This window comes from Notechis scutatus, chromosome 3, assembly GCF_049901735.1.
Source record: "Notechis scutatus isolate UNSWTSFEM ecotype Mainland chromosome 3, rNotScu1.2, whole genome shotgun sequence".
Lineage (NCBI taxonomy): Eukaryota > Metazoa > Chordata > Lepidosauria > Squamata > Elapidae > Notechis > Notechis scutatus.
The window spans coordinates 40,445,345-40,466,881 of NC_142011.1; the positions used below are offsets into that span (position 1 = coordinate 40,445,345).

General features: G+C 37.6%; 1 protein-coding gene and 1 long non-coding RNA gene across 4 annotated transcripts in view; one reads left to right on the top strand and one right to left on the bottom strand.

The window, feature by feature from the left end:
• LOC148131155 (uncharacterized) overlaps positions 1–850 on the bottom strand; it is a 22,191-nt gene extending 21,341 nt beyond the window's left edge. Inside the window, exon 1 of the long non-coding RNA XR_015748502.1 lies at positions 671–850. This is a non-coding gene — a long non-coding RNA (uncharacterized LOC148131155). The remainder of the gene's footprint in view (positions 1–670) is intronic.
• RHOC (ras homolog family member C) lies at positions 285–20,466 on the top strand. 3 transcript variants are annotated; one of them, XM_087959580.1, is made up of 5 exons: positions 285–427; positions 14,103–14,260; positions 15,521–15,641; positions 17,253–17,383; positions 19,667–20,466. In XM_087959580.1, exons 2-5 carry the CDS (start codon positions 14,105–14,107, stop codon positions 19,838–19,840), a joined length of 582 nt encoding a protein of 193 aa, XP_087815706.1. In that variant the 5' UTR covers positions 285–427; positions 14,103–14,104; the 3' UTR covers positions 19,841–20,466. The 3 variants fall into 3 exon arrangements, with proteins under 3 accessions (XP_087815706.1, XP_087815707.1, XP_087815705.1); XM_087959581.1 differs by having other exon boundaries at positions 290–422; XM_087959579.1 differs by lacking the exon at positions 285–427 and adding an exon at positions 13,434–13,632.
• The last annotated feature ends 1,071 nt before the right edge of the window (positions 20,467–21,537 follow it).

Below are 21,537 nucleotides of genomic sequence, written 5' to 3' on the forward strand. Positions count from 1 at the left end.
AGTGCCTATGACAGAGGTCTCCAAACTTGAAGTCCAGAAGCCTTAAAAGTTGCCAAGTTTGGGGACCCCTGGCCTATGAGAACAAGTTGGAAGTAACTACTTGAGAGGGAAAGCCCCCCAGGAGGCTTTTGTCGCGGTGCGGGTATTACTCAGAGGTGCCTGGAAACGCCACTCCGCCTAAACTCAGCCTAAGGAGTTCCCCGTCTGGGATACGTCGCTGCCTTGGAGAAGCACGACACAAGCCGAGTCCGGCAACAGGTCCCACGCCCGCGAGCCTGACCCGAGCCTAGCTCCTCCTTTCAGGCGGGGCAAGAGGCGGCCGGAGCGGCTCTGACAATCCCAGGAAGCCAGTCCACCTTTGCGCCTCTCTTCCCCGAACCGACGAGGCGAGGGACCCGGGACTGCCGGAACCAGACTTTGTGGTAAGGTAGGCGCCCGCCCTGGGAAAGTGTAGCCCCCGGTAGATGCGGCTAGGGCTGGAGCAGCTGGGAGTGGCCCTCGAGTAACTTGGTTTGTTGGCAAGGAAGGAGATGGACGACGAGGAGGAGGAGGGTGGCGTTGCGCCGAGGATTGCCTGGGCGCACGCGAGAGATTGGGCAGGGCCGTCGCGACTGTCCTGAGAAACGTGGAAGCCCCCCCGCCCCGCCCCGCCCCGCCCCCGATGACTTACAAACTCGTCTTATGTAGTTGCTCTGGATTGCAGCGAAACTTGCCGAAATTTGCGTGGAATCGAACCACTGTTACGTTAGCTTTTGCTGGGCTGCGTTCACGCCCAGGCGAGGAGATCGAAGAGAGTGCTGCTTTAAAGACCTGGCAGAGAGAGACCCCCGTCGGTGGCCCGCCCGGGTGACTAAGGATGGACTGCGTTTAAAGTGATGCCGCACCCTACCAAGTATTTAACCGTGTGGTAACTGGGCAAAGAGCATAGAGCACAAACGCCGTTTCTGGTTTTGGAACAATGTATAGAACTGGGATTTCTTAATGTCTGGTTGTTTAGGGTTATTGCATAGCTCTTGGATGTAAGCGCCAGGTGAGATTGGAGTTTGTAAAAGAAAATTGTGTACAGTATAGAGCTTTAGAGTTAATGTTGGGAGCCGTTTGTTAGTTCTCTGGTCCAGGATGAAGAGGTGGCATGAGCAATAAAAGCAGTTGTGATTTTTCTGGGTGGGTAACAAGTACAGTTTGGAGTAGTGGTTAAAGCACTGGAATCCTAATCCCACCTTTGACATGAAACCAGCTGTGTGACCTTGGGCCAATTGCACATTTTCTCTCCATCCTTACTTGGTTTTGGGTGAATATGTTGTATAATCTTGCCATTGTTTGTATATCATGTCTTAGGACATATGTGCAGCTTATTTTAGAACAAACTACTGCTTGGTCTTGTCCCTCAGGCTTTGCTGAAAAAAGTCTCTCCTTGACCTCTGAAAAGCCATTCCTATCCAAAGAGGCAGGAGATACAGGTATCCCTGAGTAACATGCTTGAAGGCATTTCCTTCTTTGTCTCCAATTACGGTAGTACCTTGCAGTCAGCTGAAGCCTAGCTCTTTTTAAAATCATATATATTGGCTTTCAGTTTTATTCCAAGGATGAAGTACAAATATTTTGGTTACCAAATGAGAAGAGAGGACTCATTAGGAAGATGTTGGAAAGATAGAAGGCAGAAGGAGAAGAGGTTGTCAGAGATGGTTGTCATTGACATAGTGTCAGTGACACTGTGCATGAGTTTGGACAACCTCTGGGAGATAGTGGAGGACGGCGTGGAGTGGGGCTGGCGGGCTGTGGTCCATGTAGAGTTGAACACAACTTAGTGACTGAACAACAAATATATTTTAAGACAATCTTCCATTTCAATAATTCAGATAAAGGTAGGATCTACTTCTGAGGAAGCAGAAAGAAGGATATGCATGGTAGCTGCACCTGATTGGCCTCTGCTCACTGAGGATGACTCTGTGCAATGGACGTCCTCTTCTGCCCATGAAGATTTTGAAAGCCTAGCCATGTTTTTTTGTTCCATATGAGTAGGTAAGAATAGGAAACCCCTCCTTTGTAAACTCAAACTGAGTGGGAAATGTTCAGAGAGGACTTTAGTTTATATCTACTTCTAATGTTGAAATTCTTCTTTTCATCTTTTCATCTCTGGTTTCTCCTGCTTTGGACAAGAATGGGGATGTGATCAATCTTTGGCGAGGTTTTGCAAAAATATGCTGCCTTGGAGTAAGAAGAATGTGGATCTCTTGACAGAAGTACTTCATGTGGCAGGATAGTTACTGTTTCCAGATATTCCTTGTTTTCCTTGAAACGGGATTCTTGAAAATCTGTCTTGCCATGTGCCAAGGATAGTGACTTCCTGAGACATTTTTGTAAAAATATTGTTTGTGCTTGTTTAGCTCACTTTCATCTAGTGGCAATCCTGGGGAGGAGTGGGGGTGAGGAGGAGGAAGCTGTGCTAATCACTTAGGAATAAGGAAGCATTCCAAAACCATGACTACATTTTCTCTTTCTCTCTGGGCCTGAAATCGAGCTGCCAAGTCTTTTCAGTGCAGGCCAGGCCCCCTAAATTGTGATCAAGCTTTTTTTTTTTTTTAAAGCATTCACTATCTTATATTGGTTCACTAAGATATTTGGGACTGGCAGATGTTTTGTTTCTATTGATCTATTGATTAATAGATAAAAAGGCAGCCTTACTAGGGTAAAGGTTTTTTTTAAAAAAAGACATGCTATTAAATAGGCTGTTGGTGGAAGAGTATTTTCTATTAAACTTTTATCCTGCTTTTAATAGACCCATGATATTTGAAGTTTCCATGTTTTCCTCTTTAATTTTAGTACAATCAAAGAGTTCCACATGAGACAGTGACAGATATTTCAATAGTTTAAGAATGGCATTTTAACTGTAGGTAAAATGTGCCTGTTAGGGGGAGAAGCTTCAATGTTTGTCTTGGTTTTTTAAACAATCTATTAGCAATAACAGTAGCATTTAGAGTTATATAACACATGCTATCACACTTGACAATGCTCTGGCTGGCTTACAATGACTAAGCATTATTTTCATATTGCCCCTCAAAATCTGGGTCCTCATTTTACCAACCTCGGAAGGATAGAAAGCAGAGTCAACCTTGGGCCCTGTCAGGATCAAACTCCAGGCTGTGGTCAGAGTTTGCCTGCAATACTGCATTCTAACCATTGCACCACCAGGACTCATAACTAGTCCAAATCACTTCTAGGGCTTAAGTATATATATTAATTTGATATTTATATATCTTTTTGAATGGAATCAAATATGGTTAGAAACAACAAGTGTCTGTAGAGATTCTCAGTCATCCAGATCATGGTTGCCCCAAAGGTGCTTTTTCAGGAGGCAACTGGACTTTCTTGTTTTTTCTTTTGAAGACAGTTTGCTTCTCATCCAAGAAACTTCTTCAGCTCTGACAGGATTCCCCATTCCCCACTATCCTGTCAGCGAAATGTCTTCAAAAGAAAAAAACAAAGTCCAGTTGCTTCCTGAAAAAGCATCTTTGGGACAAAACTATAAAGTGCTTTTTTGTCGTGATCATAATTTTTTTGAAGCTTCAATCATTTCTTATTTGAAGTTTATGGGTTTTAACAATATCCTTAAAACTGAAATATCCTCCAAAATCACTATTTTTGTTACACCTTACAGAGTATTCTTTCCTAATCTTTCTTCTAATTGGTTCAACAAAATGTGCTTACAACAAAATGTGTAACAACTGTATAATCACAGTCTGTGTTGGCTTAACAAATCAGATTTCATTGACATTAAAATACTTTGACAAAATTTAGTGTTCTATTCAAAGATTTCTTCAAAACTGAAACCATTGCAAAACTGCAGTTCTGACATTAAGATCTGCTTATGTGAAAGCAATTTGTAACATATATATTGTTTTGCTGAAAGAAATATTATCCCTGAAAAAGAAAATGATCCAATAGTATGTCTCAACCTTAGCAACTATAAATGTGTGGACTTCAATTCCCACAATTCCCCAGACAGCAATCCACATATCTTAAACTTGCTAAGGTTGAAATACACTGAATGAGAGTATAAATCTGTGGAGAAAAAAGCTCATATGCCAACATTTTTATGACTTGGCTGTTATTCACTTAGTTCTGAAAGCTAAACATCTAAAAGAGATGTTTAGTTTAAGTCATCTCACAGAGTTGTTCTTTGTTTACTTATGACATTTAACAGCCTGCCATTCTGGTCAGTACAATGAGGCAAACACAGAGAAAGCAGGATCCTGTCACCTTTTTCCATTTGCAAGAGCCAAATGTGCCATATCCCTTGCTTCTTTTAAAGGTAGCAGGCTGGCTTGACCAGTACAGGAAAATTCAGGAGGCAGCTTGAGTTGTATCCTCATCGTTTTGCCTTTACATTGTTTCTTGTTCTTTATAATCTGGCATGGCTGCCTTGGCTAATTTTGATGCTTATCTCAATCTTCTTCTTGGATAGGTGCAATGTTTCATGACTACTTTGATCTGTCACATTAGCCATGAAACTGTTATTGTTATGGGTTCGAATTTTGGTCTGCTACTGCTTCTTGTGTATTTACCCGTCATGATTGGTCTTCTCCCAGTTACATGCTGAAGAATGCTAGTGTTTACAAAGTGCACTTGGGTATATTATTTTCCTTTACAGTTAGTTGAAGCCTGTGTGATACAGTAAATCCTATAGCATTTCTAGGGTGGTAGAGTTATTCCCGTTTTATTCAATTTGAGCCCTGTCCTCCAAACAAACTGAAAAATTTCAGACACAACAATATTTTTGAGGAGGCACAGCAACTTTACCTAGGCATGTAGATGAGGTGAGTAGATGCCAGTTGTTTTCTGCTTGCAAAAAAGACACTATTTGCAGAAGAACCAGCTGCAGTACTTAAAGAGGCAGGGGACTCTGTCTTGTTCAGGGCTGAGAAGTCAACATAGTAAAAAAAAAAAAAATCACCAGCAGAGCCAAATAGGTATGACATGAACTGGAACTGTGTTCTCTTTTCTCAAGAGGCAAAGTCTAAACAGGCTTCTTTGGAGGATTTGGGATGACATGATGCTGACCTCAAGTCAAATATTGGTATTGAATGACACATTTTTAATCTGATGGGACCAGATCAACTTTGAGTTCTCATCAACACCCATTATCACATACCAGTTCCGAGGAGGGTAATGATACCTCCCACATGTCCAAAGGGCAGGCTGCAGATTTTGTATTTTGTATTTAAATTTGTTAACTATCTTGAATGCTCAACTGAATGGCAACATGGAATGTGATTTAAAATATAAGAGGCATGTCCTAGTTAACCCCAGATTATTTTTGATGCAGCCAAGTTTAATATTTATTCTTCTGTGATTTGACACGGTTTTTCTCCTCTGGATTTCTAGTATATTTTGTTTTTAAATGAACATGTTCTGCAGACTGAAAAAATTTGAAAATCCCTGCACTAATAACATCTTTGCTTGAAGTTTCTGATTCTAGTTACATTTGTATTGATCTCTACTGACATCTGATCCAGGTAATGTTGTGATTTTGGCAAAGTAAGCAACAAAACAAGTAAAGCACAGTTAATTGCAAAATGGCAGAACTATTCCAGATTATACAAAAGATTGCCCAAGTTGAATGATTCAACCTAAATCAGAAGGAAATAAGACTTAAGCAGAGAGTTCAACTTCTCTATAGTAAGCCTCCCTTTCATCTTCCTTTTGGTCACTTTTATATGAATTGTCAAATGTGTAGTTGTTAAATATTTTATTGCTATTATACCAGAATTAATTTTTAAAAATCCTTTCACTTTAATACAGGAACATTCATACAACATTTTAGCAGATTTGTTAATGGTAGAGATTAGTACAAATCTCATGGGAAACAGAAAGTGTGTTTTTGTGATATTTTTTTTTTTTTTTAAGAAATTTGGTCCTACAGAATTTTGCTTTGATTCTGTGTGATAGGAATCGGTATTTCTCAATTTTGGCCACTTAAAAATGTGTGGACTTCAACTCCTAGAATTCCTCAATCAGTAAAGCTGTATAGGGAATTCTAGGACTTGAAGTCCACACATTTTCATGCGGCCAAGGTTGAGAAACACTGTTCTAGATTACGGGATTGGGTCCGACTCCACCATCTATTTACTGAATCTAAAAAAGAAAAAAAAGAGGCTTTTTGAGATAGTTTTCTCTGGGTTTTGATCTGCAAAGATGTCTTACATGTTATCATCTTCTTTAATTTCAGTCTCTGAGCAGCCATATCTCCATTTCTGGATCTAGGTGCTGCTTCAAAAATGTCCTTTTATCTTGAAAAGATGTTTTATGCATAATCCTATTTGTAATTTTTCTCTTCTTCTTTCTTAAATGTTATGTTAGAGGAATACAGAATATAAGCAGAACTAATGGATAAAAAATAACATTTCATTCCCAGTGATTAGTGGTCTTGATCAAGATTGTACTGCCCTAGAAAAGATAGATGTGGCAGCTGTAGTAGTCACCAAATCACATAGTTTAATGTCAGTGATAGGGCAGAGCAGAACATGTTTCAATTATGGTATTTCTAGTATGTCATAAAAACATTTGTTTCATTTCTTCCTCCAATGTATTTTGATTCTGAGACTGCCTTGGAAGTTTTGTAAAGCTTCCCCCACCCAAAGATTTAATATTACCTTGTCACTCCCTAATCCATGCACGTATAGAAAAGTTCTGGATGACTCAGTTTGTGTCAAATTCAAATTCAGGGTGTCAAATTCGTGGCCCATGGACCTGATGTGTCACGTGTTGGCCCTGCCCAGTTTAGTGAAGGAGAAAAAAGTCCCGATACGTAACGTGATGCTGCTGTGATGCCGTGAGTTTGACACTTCTGCTCTATGGGTTATGATTACTGTCAGAAATTATTGCAAGTAAGTTATCTGTAATGGTAAAGATTAGGTAAAATTAGGTAAATGAGGACTATTAGGTAGTCCTCAACTTACAACAGTTTAATAACCAGTCAAAGTTGCAACAACACGGAAAAAAGTGACATGTGAATATTTTTCACACTTAACGACTATTGCGGCATCCCCATGTCACGTGATCAAAATTCATACAATTGGCAACTGACTCATATTTATTGCAGTTGTGGTGTCCTGGGGTCATGTGATCATCTTTTGCGACCATCTGACAAGCAAAGTGAATGAGAAAACCAGATTTCAATCATGTTACTAACTTAACACCTGCAGTGATTCACTTAACAACTGTAGCAAGAAAGGTCCTAAAATGGGGCAAAACTCACTTAACAAATGTCTTACTTAGCAACAGAAATTTTAGGCTCAATTGTGGTTGTAAGTCAAGGACTATCTATATAACTTACCTTTCATACTTTAAGGCAGTAGCTTCACAAGATTTTAGGTAGAATTGTTGGTCATTCCTGGGCTTGCAGTACTGGGGTGCATGTATTTTGGAATTTAACAAAGAATGCTAGAAGAAGTAATATTACAATGATACCTACAAAGATACTAAAGATGAAAACTAGAAAAGTCTTGCAAAATATCTCTCTTGATGTTACCTCTGAATCTCTGCCTACAAAGCTCAAAACATTAAGATCTGAATAGCAGAGAACTACTGACTTGGATGTGTTCTGAGTGAGCCCAGTCTATAAGGTTGTTTTCTATTTCCAAATTTATTTATCAAATTTATATAATCTTTTTTACTCCTTTCTGTGTGGTATAAGTTAGGCAAGGTAAATATGTAAATAATGTGATTCTTGCCAGATCTCAGATATGGTGGCTTATTGGAAAATTTCTAAACACATGACAGATTACTACTTATGAGAGGCAGAAAGATCATTTTTTTCTTTTATTACAACAATTTTAACCACTTAATAGATAAATCTCTATGCCTAACAAACACTTCACCAAAAATCCTGTTAGATTAAAGGCTCAAGTAATCATGATATGAAGACTTACAACCCACCCTCTTCAAAAACTTTTCATTGGCTAAGAAGGAGATACTATTTATTATTTTATTTATTTATTTTATTTGTTTATTTATTTTTATTTATTTATTTTATTTGATCTACTATTGGTAGAATTAGCCATCATTTATCTCCTTAAATCTTCTCCTCCAAAGCCATTGTTAGCTGTAGAGAAGAAAGAAAAGACATAATATAGGAGGAGAAAAAATGTATGTGCATAATTTAAGTCTGGGAAGTAGCTAGATAAAAATTAAACCTCCTCTCCCCTTGCCCACATCACTTTTAATGGATTGGTGATACAAACGTAATTGAATAAAACTGTTCTACTGGAAAATAGAAAATATATTGGTATATTATTTATAAACTGCTCACTTAGGTTGGGTGGGTGGATGGATGGATGGATGATAGATAGATAGATAGATAGATAGATAGATAGATAGATAGATAGATAGATAGATAGATGGAGGTAGGTAGGTAGGTAGGTAGGTAGGTGGGTGGGTTGAGCACAGAGAAGACTAAATATCTGAACTACCTAAGTCAGTTGATGTGCCTTGACAGTCAAATAATTGGGGAGTTTACGTAAATTTGCATTCAACCCACAACCCTTTTTTTCTTCCATCTTGATTTTCAAGCTTACTTTTGAAGGTCAAATTAGCTTCGGATTTGCATTCATAAAATACCAGCTTCATTCTTTTCTTAAAGTGATCTTATCTATCCAGCACTACAGCATTACTCCTAAGGCAATAAATGCATGTTTAAGAAAGAGAAATAATGCAAGGATATTCTTTAAAGAATAAATAGCTTAGCAACAGTTTCCAGATACCACGTCATGACACAAATCCATTTGCAGTTCAGAATGGTAGGGAAACAAAAATCTGAAATCACTATTTTATACCAGATTAAAACAGATGGAGCTTCCTTTAATAAAAATGTGGGCAGAACTTCAGATGTTAACTGTGAACTGAATTATGTCATAAAGGCAGGGCTTCTTAGCCCAGAGTCCTTAAAATATGATCAATTTCATTCCTAATTAGCCTAGCCAACATGGCTAAGCCAGACAGGCAGGGGTGGGATTCAATTTTTTTAACAACCGGTTCTGTGGCCATGGCTTAGTTGGTGGACGTGGCTTGGTGGTCATGTTATTGGCTGGGCATGGCCAACTCAATCTCACTCACATAGAGGCATGCATCTCCTCGCCTGGCCTCTCATGACTGTGGGGATGCTGCAACAGTTGTAAGTGTGAAAAATGGTCATAAATCACTTTTTTCAGTGCCATTGTAACTTTGAATGGTCACTCCACACAAGCAAAGTACCAGCAAAGGAGGGGAAAATAAACTCCAGAGACGTTCCAGAGACAGGAAGTCTAGTCCTGCCAAGAATGTAATAAGGGTCAACGGAGAGGCAGTTTCTGTAAGCAACATCAGAATGTTTCCTTCCTGCCTTCCTTACAGGACTAGGCCAGTAATTTCTTCTAACAACCAGTTCTCCGAACTGCTTAAAATGTTAACAACCGGTTCTAGCGAATAGGTACAAACTGGTAGAATCCCACCCCTGCAGACAGGGCGGCTGGCCTGATCTATCTGAAGCCCCATTGGCATTGTCTCTAAGAACTGGTGGCTTCTCAGTACAGATATATTTTGCTTTTTTTGGAATCCAGCCATTGGGAGTAGTTCTCTCTTCTGTTTAACAGTTTCAAAGTTCAACCTGGTGTTGCAATTAAATCATGAGATTACATGACGTAGGCTGGTGGCAATAGCTTAGTTAGGCTTTAAAAATGGTCCTGTATCTACTTGTCACCTACCTTAATAACGTGTTTGAATGAACATGATTACCAGTATTACTATATAGATATGCACCACGAGTAATTTTTTTCAAGGTAGTTTTTCATAATTCTCATATCATACATACAAAGCCTAGCTATAAATTGATAGACACAGAAAGTTAAAGGCTGTTCTGCATAACTGTAGCAAAAGCATGTTTCTGATGATATTGAGATATATGGGTAAAATTTTCTTAAAACCTCTAATGTTGAATGAAGTTGTGAAGACAGCAAAAAGAAAAAAGAAAATTGATAAAAATCTATTTTTGCACAGCAGCTAATGTATTTATAATGCTGCAAATATTTCTTTTTAAAAATAAGTCTTTTTAAAATTATCTCCTCAAATGTTCTAAACACAGCTGATTGTAAAACTATTCCCTTCTAGGAGGGAGATTAGTTGATTCCTTGAGAGCAAGATATAAATTAGCACATTTGCATAATTTGGAATATCCCAGTTTATGACAATTGTTTCTAGGTCTAATTTCAGTAGTAAAGGTAGTCCTCTATTTATGACTACAATAGCAACTGGAAAATTCATCATTAAGTGGTGAGGTCAATAGTGAGACATAATCTCATTTACTATGAAACATCGTAACTTCGAACAGTTGCTAAACAAATGGCTGTAAGTTGATGATTTCCTGGATATGATTCAGCTTAATACTTTTGGGATTCACTTAAGGGGAACAGATTGCTTTAATTAAGTCTACCATATCTGGGCTGCAAAAATAAATTATTAGATAGCAGCAAAAATTAAGAGATTTTTAAAAATCTCTTTGATGTCATCTAAGGGTCATTTGGATGATTGTGGCCTAGATATAGTAGCCTTACTTTTATCTACCTAGAGATCAACTGTTGAGGGATAGGTAATGTATCCAATGGCCCTTAAAAGATGGATTTTTGGACAGTAAAGGTAGAAATTAGGAGTGGGAAAAGTATTATTGTACAGTATATAAATAAATTGATCCAGAAAATATGCTATTCACTAAGCACTTATGTATGTAATGTGAAAATATATAAATTGTTTAAAAAAGATGGATTTTTAGAGTGAATAAAATTCACTCTATACATGAAACTAGGGAAGCTGAAGATGTGCTGTTAATTGGTGTTATTTCCAGATACAGGGCTGTTTGGATTATTAATAATGGATGTTCAGTTACAAGATGGAGCAAACCACAAATAGGTGCAATATACAGTATGTTGAAACAGAAGACCTTGCTAAATTATCCCCAAGGCTATCTCTTCACAGTCTTTTTTTCACAGCAGCCAGTCAGATACTGAAGAAAAAGCTTGGCAGAACACCAAGCTCCTCTTCAAGCTCCTCTATTCATGTTGTCCAAGCAAGTGCTATAGAGTTTACAAGATAATAGTATAGCAATAGCCATTAGACACCACTCCATATTGCTTTACAGCAGGGGTCCACATCCACAACCCCTGGCCATGGCTCATTCAGAACCAGGCCACACCAGCAGTGGGTGAATTCATATGCAAAGAATAAATTGCTCATCCACCAAGGGAAAGGCTGCCTCCTCCCCCATCCTACATGTGGATTTGGCATGTGCCAGGGTCTGTCTGGCTCTTGTTCATGTTTTCATGCATGATTACATTTATGTGGCTTAGCATTCTCCCTGCTATAATTCCCTGTTGCTAGTACCTTACCACCATACATCTTCAGAAATTGGGACGGCTGATTTCTGTCAACTTACGCCATATTTCTTTTCTCTATCCCTACATAGGGAACCACTTCTCCAGAGTTCTGGTATCTTTTGACATCACAATTTTCACCGGATTATTCAACACTAATTTATTAATTTATTGGTGGGGGAATAGCAAAGAGAAAGTAAGAATTGTGAGACAAATACATTGCGCTTAAGATTTAAGAAAAAAGGCATTTACTTGTCTTGAAAGGGTTGACAAGGAAACAACATAGAAATCTGAAGAGGATGCTATATTATAAAGCTTAAGAGTATCCAAAACATTCCAAAGACTAGGGTGAGATTAACTTTTCTAATAAGCCATTCTGCTTTCAGTCGAGCTATCTCAGGGGTGTCAAACTCATGGAGTCACGTGACCTATTTGGACTTTTTTTTCCCTTCGCTAAACTGGGCGGGGGCAGCATGTGACGCATCCAACCCGCAGGCCATGAGTTTGACACCCCTGCATCTACATCTTTAGGTCTTTTGTGATCATAGTCTTCATATAATAAGTGATAGAAAATCACAGTCAAATGAAATCATGTAAAGCTTTAGTAAAGGTGACTAATATTATTAGCCCAAATCAATTGAATGTGGATGAAACTTCTTCATTGAAGAGTATGGACCATAATCTATCAGGCTAATCCAGTGCAGTCTGGTGAATAGATGTTTTTCAACTTCCCAGACTAGAACTGAGAGGGAATGACTGGTCCAAAGACATCCAGCTGGTTTTTATGCCCAACCAAAATTTATAACTGGATCTATAATCTGGATCCTTCTGCTCCTAATCCAGCAAGTTAGCCACTTCACCCCAGCAATCTTTGTTATATGTTCTTTGATTTGTGCCTTATTGAAAAAAAAAATATAGGAATCTTCTTTTTAAAAAATTGCTGAACTTCTGAGTATGCAGGCACCCACACCGTGTTCTTTTTTTTAAATCTCTATCCAAAGTTCACAATGTACCAGAAGAGTTAGTTGCATCTAAGGAGAGGTAGATCATCCACAGGCCAAATGTGGTTCCTGAAGTGGGCAGAACTAAAATATCCAGCCTACATTTTGTGCAGGGGAGCAGATGGACTATTTAATGGACTATTTAAGGAGCTCACTAGGTGACACTCTTATGTCTATTCCCATTGTGGCGCTTGGAAAATGGTTTAAAAAATATATGATGTCTTGCAAGTGGCCCATGCTGCTGCCGCTGCATCACAAGAACCATAATTCTTTTTGGATCACTGATTTGCACAGCAGCAATAGAACATGGGGATGGGGATGTGTTTTTTTAGTATAGAAAGTTATTTTACCTTAAGTCTAAAATAAAACCTTTTAAGTATGTTAAAGGGCTGACTTAAATTTTTATTCTGCAGAAAAATATGTCTCCTGGCATGTGGAATAGAGAAAAATAATGGTTTAAACTTTAGAGTAAAGTCCCTAAAAGATTATACTACAGTTTTCATTTTTCTGGATTTTTTCTCAAGTACAAATGCTTATTCATGATTGTTTTGCTTCTGTTGCATCTCTGTATTCTAGGCTCATTTCATAGTTTCTAAAATAAACTCTGCTGGAGTGAAATCAGTGTAACGCTTGGATGTTGTAATGCTTCTGTGGTTTTGTAGCTGATTCATAACATCTATTTCAAAATGGAGCACAGTTATGTTCTTCAAGTTGTCCATGAGAAGGAAAATAAGCAAGAAGCCAAATTTTCATCACCGAGACATACAACTGAGTTTCTAAATATTAATTTTTTACAGAGGATTCTGATAGTTATCTCTGATAGTTATGAGAATATATATTTGCAACTAAATAGATTCCAAGAAGAATGTAACACATAGTAAATTAACATATTGTATTTCATATTGTCTTTTAGAAACAGAAATATTATTGTGGAATTTCTGAAATAGTTAGAAATGAAATAGTGGGTGAACATCTTTTTTGTTTCCCTCTAACTTCTGTTGCTATTATTGCTGTCTCTTTATTTTCAGAATTACCAAACTGTTACTCTTCAGCTGAGCATAGCTCTCATCATTCTTAATGACACCAATTTTGGGAAAACCTGTCTTAGGTTTCCTCATTATCCAAGATGGTGGCATCTTAATCAAGTTGAAACCACCATGGAATAGGGTGAATTGAACTTTTGATGAATCTTTTGTCCTGCCAAGGAAGCGGATGGTAGCATATGGCAAGAGGTAGAGATTTTTCTAGCAGATTCCCTAACTGCAATTATGTTGGGTCCCTCAGGACACCATGCACACTCTATAGCACATTGATGATTTCTTTTGAGATAAACCAAGGCCCAAAAATTCTCACAGCAGGATATATTGGCAGGGAAATATTGTATTATTTTAGTACATTACTGGGTAGTGTGTGTAATATTTTGAATCTTCCAATCAGTGTATAGATATAAAACCTAACACTAGAAGTAATGGCTTCCATTCCTTTGTTTTAAATATTCAATTTCTGATTATATACAGTACTTCCTCCATAAGTCATTTCAAATAAAGAATTTATACTTCTTTGATTCAAGCTTGTTCCATCTGGTTCAGAATATATTTTGTTCACATGAGGAGTAATATTTTGTAGTATTACACTTACTTGCTGTAATGTTTCAATATCCTGATGAACTAAACCTCAGACCTAGCTTTCTTTTTCTCTACAGCCATGGCAGCTATCAGGAAGAAGCTGGTAATTGTGGGAGATGGTGCTTGTGGGAAGACATGTCTATTGATTGTTTTTAGCAAGGACCAGTTCCCAGAAGTCTATGTACCAACAGTCTTTGAAAACTATATTGCTGATATTGAAGTAGATGGGAAACAGGTAACTCATCTTCTTTAATAGTAGAAACAGCTTCTAAGTGATGTTTGCTTTCCTCTCTGGATGTCACTAGTTAATATTGTCAGAGTTTTTTTGTGCATCCATTAGTATACTGATACTGAGTCCCATTAGAAATGTCAGTATCTGGTTGGTCAACCACCAATAATCAGGACTTTATATTTGTAAATTAAATGATTAAATTACATGCATAACTCCTACCCAATAAATATGCTGAAATGATAATTCTGCATCAAAGAAGCCTACATTCCTTCTCTCTAGTTAAATATCGATCAACTTCTTTATGACCTTTATGTCTATGGGATTTTAACATCGTAAATACTACTATCTTTTCTCTACTTGCATATGTGCCCCAAGGTCCTTTACCATCAACCTCTGAAACCAACAAAGACTTTCAGAAAAAACAAATAAATACTACCCTAATTGTAAACTGTTCAGTGTCATTTAGATAATGAGAGTTGTATATAAATTTGATTAAAAGATAAAATACATTCCAGATTCATTTGGAATATAATTAAACAGATAACTGTACATTTGCCCGATATATCCTCTTATGCCATGTTTATTTTGCTGAGTAGTTTTGAGCAATGTTTGCCTAGTTCCATAATTCACCAGCTGATGAGGGCCAATTTGATGAACACATATTTGTTTTAAGGACTAGAGTTCAAAGAAGTAAATTAGGAGTCTGATCTTCCATCTCTATGCAAAACTCCCCTTTTATGTGAAAAGTCAACCCTCCGCATCCTTATAGAAAAATATACAAATATTTAAAATATACATAGCTGTCCTGTACTTCTGGTTTGGTTATGAGTCCAGTTGCCATGTCAGATGATTTCATATCATATTTGCTCGCTCATTAAATTAGTATAAAAATTTTGAATTTCTGAAAAATGGAAATTTCAATAAAACTCTTCTGGTGCTTCTTTTAACATTCCATTGACTGACCTGAAGAGATGATGTTGTATTTAATTTTGATGGTGTTTATGAACTTGGTGTTGAATGCCCTTAAGAATTATGAAGAAAAGCGGTTCTGCTTAATGGCCTTAGTTAAGTACAGGGTTTAATATATTTAATTGCTTAATACTGGTAGATATTTTGCCAGGCTGCTTAAAATTGCCAAGGAGCCAAATATAAATGAGGAAAGCAAAACAGTTGGATTTTTCCCCCTTCAGTATATGTATTTAACCACAGTCACAATTACTGTATGTTGATTAAGGGACTGTTTTTTTTTTTTTTCATTCATAGGTGGAGCTGGCCCTCTGGGATACAGCTGGGCAAGAGGATTATGACAGGCTGCGGCCTCTCTCTTATCCTGATACAGATGTTATCCTCATGTGCTTCTCCATTGACAGTCCAGATAGTTTAGGTAAGGCTATAAAATAATAGTTCAAATTATAGGTCAGGAATGGTCACCATGCTGTATGTCTTCCCATGTATTGCTAGGTCTCATTCTATCTGAAGTAGTTATCATGCCATCTGAAGCTGCTGCTTTGGTCAATAAAGCAGGAGACAAGCAATTCTCTGCTGGACAGCCTTATTGTCATAGTCAACAATATTGTATTAGAGTGTCACAGTCAACATTATCTGAAATAGTATAAAGTTCTCCTCCTTGAGTAGGGAGCTAGACTAGATAACCACCAAGGTCCCTTCCAGTTTCTGTTCTGTTCTTTTCTGTTCTATTCTTACTAGAGTGATAATGCTTTTCAAATGTCCAGGTTGGTTAACACTGGACAACCAATACATGGACAAATGGATCACTGAACATATCAACACAGTTTTGCAAATGACCAGGCTCAAATTATCCTACTTCAGACACATTATGCAAAAACCTGGGAAAAGTTCTAATACTAGGAAAGGCGGAAAGAAAAATGATGAGCAGCCAGAAAGGTGGGTAAACTGAGATTTAATGGCAATGAGCACATTCAGAGAGACCAGGTTAGACAGATTTTCATGGAGATCTATGCGGTCACTAAGGGTGGACTTCAAGACAACTTGTTGGCACATAAGTCAGTCATGTGATCCATCTATTCATTTCCCATTACTGGTTGCTGCTTGTAGAATAGGCCTGCTTTTTCAGGTGAATGAGTTCATTACTTTAGAAAAAAAAATACATCTACTGTAGAAGTTCAGATTTTTCTCAGCCATATTTGGTTACTTTTATAATATTGGTTATCACAGAGATTACCAACAAAATTTTAACTGTAATTGTTTTTCAATCTTTTGGTCACAATAGTACCTTAACATGACAAAAAGCTGAATTTTAGGGACAAATTTTTATGATTGCTGTAATAGCCTACATACCTGGATGCTGCTTAAGAGAATGCACTCTGGCAGAGGTTCAGGATGTCTCCTCAAAGTCTGTACTAGACAAAGGAATCTTTAAGGATCTAATCTGTTTTGCTGGACGGAGAATGAATGGCTTCCTCCATTCAAGATTAGCCAGTTTGGATAGTTCCTTGAATATGTTTGCACTATGACACCATTAATAGTTTTTCAGTATATAAGGACAGAAAGGACTCAACAGTTGCCTTCAGGAGAAAGATGAGGATAAATTAATGTTGGCAGTATTGCAGAAAGGGAAAATTCAAGGATGAAGGAATATGTACTTTTTTCTGCACAGAAAGCCTTTGTGACACTAGGTCTTTCTGCAGCTCTATGCTACATGTCTGCGGGATATTTTTGACTGTGGTTCTGCGGTTTAGATGGGGAACTTCCAACCCACTCCTCAGTCACTTCTTCCCTTGTCTTTTACTGGTCTAAAGAATACAAAGTTCCCTTACATCTGTAGTGGGGTCAGGTGGACGAAGCAGACTGACACTTGTTTACTGTCCAAGATTCTGAAATAAGACTCTCATTGTATTCACTCTCACTGAAATGGATCTTTTCCTTTATATTGATGTGGGGATTACACTTATGTATTTGTTCTGCTGGGGGTTTGCTCACTGAGCGGGTTCTCTCATCTCTTTGCTTCTTCCAGAGAACATACCAGAAAAATGGACACCTGAAGTGAAACATTTTTGCCCAAATGTGCCTATCATCCTTGTAGGAAACAAAAAGGACTTGCGTAATGATGAACACACACGCAGAGAGTTGGCAAAGATGAAACAGGTATGGATCCATCCACACTTGTTTGCTTTTTTGAATGCAATTCTCCTATTCTTGAAGATAAAATACTGTGGAACTGTGGTTTAATTGTCTTGTTCATGTATTTATTGAAGCTTTCAGTACCTTCTAATTCTAAGGGAAAAAACAGTCATTATCACTTGGGATCTTTACATTTTAGAGTAATTGTGATATGTACAAGTATTGGTTGGTTATTTTTGCAAATAATCAACTTGAAGCAGTTTCTAACTATTTCTCTTTGGTCAAGATAAACAGCCAGGCTGGCCTTTTGCCTCTGCTCTTAAATTTTCCTTCTAAACTTGAAGTCGTGCAAGAGTTCTTGTGTTCTTTTTTAATAGCAACTTTCTCAATGTCCCTTCGAATGTGTAAGGTCACGTTCTGAGGAAATAAGGACCTTCAAATAAATTTCTGACTTAAAGCTAAACACCTTTGTGTTTCTTGACTCTCTTTGAATAGGAAGCTGTCAATATATGAAATTCAACATAATCTTAAAATATCAAAAAATTAAGGTACAATCAATATTCATTTCCTCTCATCTTTCTCACTGAATTCTGGGACTTAACAACAAACCTATAGAAGTGACTGCATTTACTTTTGAGAAATAGTACATCTGTTTAGTTATTTCTATTCTGAATTACCTGTAAACAATAATGCTTGAAGAAACTCGATTAAATTTAAACATGCCCTGGATTTTCCAGATGTTTTCTACCTTTCACATAGCCTTTGTGAATGTATTTTTTCATTGTCCGTTCTTGTAGAACTAGATTCCTTCATTCCCTTCCATATCCTGTGGAAAATTCTGAAATGTAAATCTTTCATGAAGATTTACTGTTTGTAGTTTGACCTAATTAATATTCCACCCTCATTTGGAATTATGGCTAAAGAAGCTGTTGATTTTGCATTTCCAATTCTAAACAGTTGATCTTCCTTTGAAGAGTGAAATTTGAGTACAAATTGATGCTCCTCTTTAACCACCCCGGTGAAGTTTTTAATTTAGTTCTGGTTTGCTTTCTCAGGACACTTAAGCAAAAAGCTGAATCTTAAAAAAAGAGCTTGAAAATAAAATTAAGAAATATTTATTTTTGTTACCAATATTTGTATGTCTCTGAATTACATGTTATAGTTTGCTTTAATTGGTTGTTTTTGAACATCATGACAATCCAATTAGCATGAAAAAATAGGGTACACGTTAATAAATCCACAGGCTTTTCCAACAGTCCCTTTACCTTTTTTCAAGTCTAGCATTGTTTTTTCCAGCCAGCATGGATGGGAAATTATTCTGGAAGCCCTGGCTACTAAAATTCCTGTCCTACTCTGGGTGCAAAACATGCTATTAACTCAGCTTGTATTTCCAAGAGGGTTTGGACTTGGCTTATGATTATCTGGTTATATTTTCAACAATGCCTTTAGAAAGGGATTCAAAGGAAACTTGTCTTCTATATATGCCAAAATCCTACCCACAGTGTCACAAAGACATTAATGTCAAGTGTACTTTTTTATTTGATGACTGTTCCCTTCATCCCAATAGTGTGCAGCAGATAAGAACCCAATTTAGTGCTGCACTAAGGATTTATGCCATTGTTTCCTACACATCAATGTTACATATTGGGCCTTTGTCAGAATAATGGCCTCAATCCCAAACAGCTCTATGCCTGTTTTTTAAAAAAATCAGCAGAGTCTCAGGGCTGTCTTGAGTTTACACTTCTTCTGTCATACCAGCAAAGTGCACAATGATAGTCTGAAAATATAAATTATTAAGTTATGTAATGTGTATGCTTCAGGTTGCAGCTACAAAGGAGGGACACCTGGTACAGTTCAGGAAGGGACCTTTATCTGTATTGTGCTCACCTGTTAGAACAGCATCCTATTGGCTTTAACTCTGTTGGCCTTTGTAATGACTTAAAAGCTTGGTTCTGGTCACTGGGTCTTGGGGCCAGAAAGTGGGGCTGCTGAACCTATCTATACATTGGCTATGTTAATTGTGATTGATGGATCCGTTTTTACTTCTGCTGCTGTTCAGTTGTTTCCTTGCTTTTATTTTTATAAAAGCAATATGGGCAGTCATAGTAAATTGAAATAATTATACCTTGCCAAAAGTTTTTGAGAACTTGCTGTGGTCATCATAAATGCTTTCTGATTGTCTGAGGAAAAGAAAAACAAACGATTAACAGGAAGTAAGTACTGGGGTTACCATGGATTTTTCTATTGTTATATCAGGCAGTGCTAAATAATAATCAAACTGTTTTGCTTGTCATCATTTTTACAAAGGAGCCTGTGAAGCCGGAAGATGGCAGAGACATGGCGAATAGAATCAATGCTTTTGGCTACCTTGAATGCTCCGCCAAGACAAAGGATGGAGTGCGGGAAGTGTTTGAAATGGCCACCCGGGCTGCCCTGCAAGTCAGGAAGAACAAAAGGCGCAAAGGTTGCCCGCTCTTTTAAGAGTGTTGGCAAAAGTTGTGACTGTGCTGTTTGAAGCATGCACCTGTTCCACGGATTGCATGGAAGCAAGCATGGCATCTCAATAGATGGAAGAGTACAAATTTAATATGATAGTTGGCTGATTTCAGCCTCCATTCTTTTGCACAGAAAAGGTACTCCAGGATACTACACAGCAGTGGACCTTAGGTCATTTTTTGGGCAGCATGTCTATACCATAATTTTGTATGTTTGGAAAGTCAAAATAAATCATTTGAATCCGGTTTGTAACAATTTGGGTATAGGGCTAACAGTTTATATGACTTAATTCTATACTTCTTGCTCTTTTATACTAATTCTATAATTTGGTGCTTTGTATGGATTTTCACAGCTTTTATGTTTTCACAAATAACAGAAGGTAGATTTTTGGAATTCTGCAACATATGAAGCTGGACTACAAGCTAATGTATTTGCCAGTCTCCCTCCATGATCTGAAAGGCAAGGGGCTGCCAAAATATTCATATGAATGTCTGGGAGGAATCAGCCTCTGTTGTGATTAGTGTTCTCTATTGCACTTCTGTCTGAGGAATACAGAATTGTGTTTTGGCAATACTATAGTCTCAGTTCCTTATTAAATTGATTTTATATGATTTGCCTTTTTTCTCTGTCCTTGAAGTCCTGCCAGCTATGTTAAGGTTGGGCACAGTTGGCTTTCTCATCTATTACAGAATAGCAAGTGTTGAAAGGAAAGGCCATTGTCGCTCTAAATACCGAGAGGAATAAACTTTGAATAATGTGCTTTGGCTTTCATGAAATGCACTGAAGGGACTAGATTGCGTTTTATCTGGTGATCATCTGAACTGTATTTTTCACTAAGATTAGGTAAATGTACATTTTTTAATGGCTTGGGGGAGGGGGGATTTTTTAATATCACGAAACAAAAGAAAGATGTAATTGAAAGTAAGCCTGAATGGAATGAAATATTAAGTATAAAATTTAAGGATGGAAGACACATTCCATCTGGAGCTTTTGGGGCATATGAGTGTAGATTTTTTTTCCAAAGTGAAATGAAGAAAATGAAGTTGGAGTGTTCATATTTCATTGAGTAAATGTAATGTCAATTTTAATAATAACTCCAAAACCTCAGAAATTCCATGAGAATGAAATGCATCTGACCAGCCAATGGCTATAGCAACAGATTGGTGGGTCAAAAAGATAACATTTTTTTTAAGGAACTGGTGTATCTTAAGCACCACAGCATCTGTCTAAGTAGTGGATATATTATGATATCTCTGTAAGCACAGCTGCACCAGGAACAGCGTAAAACACCAGCATTCTTCATCTTCTGTTTACGTCATAGGATGGCAAAGAGCCAAACACTATTGCTATGGTTGGTGCATGGTGCCAGCTGCTCCCTAATCATGCAGATCTCGGAGGACCTACTGAATAACCATCACCAGCAATATAATGCACAGGACCACCTTTTAAACATACAGGAATAACAAGTGACTTAATGTGATAAAGGATATTCTTGTTCCTTTGAGACAATATAACTGCAGACGATTAGCCCTTTTCTATTGGCTAATCTAGGGGTAAAAATTATGTGCTTCTGAATTAAAGCAAATCTTCTGCTTAAATAATTCTCTACCTAGTGCTATTCCCAAGGCTAAAAAGGTCCCAGCACTGAATAACACAAGAATGAAAGAAATTGAGTCAGAAGT

Bases quoted from the DNA above. Each gene is read 5' to 3' on its own strand.
- RHOC (XM_087959579.1), top strand. The intron at 14,261-15,520 runs GTAACTCATCTT...TTTCATTCATAG, and splicing joins TTGAAGTAGATGGGAAACAG to GTGGAGCTGGCCCTCTGGGA. The intron at 15,642-17,252 runs GTAAGGCTATAA...TGCTTCTTCCAG, and splicing joins TGACAGTCCAGATAGTTTAG to AGAACATACCAGAAAAATGG.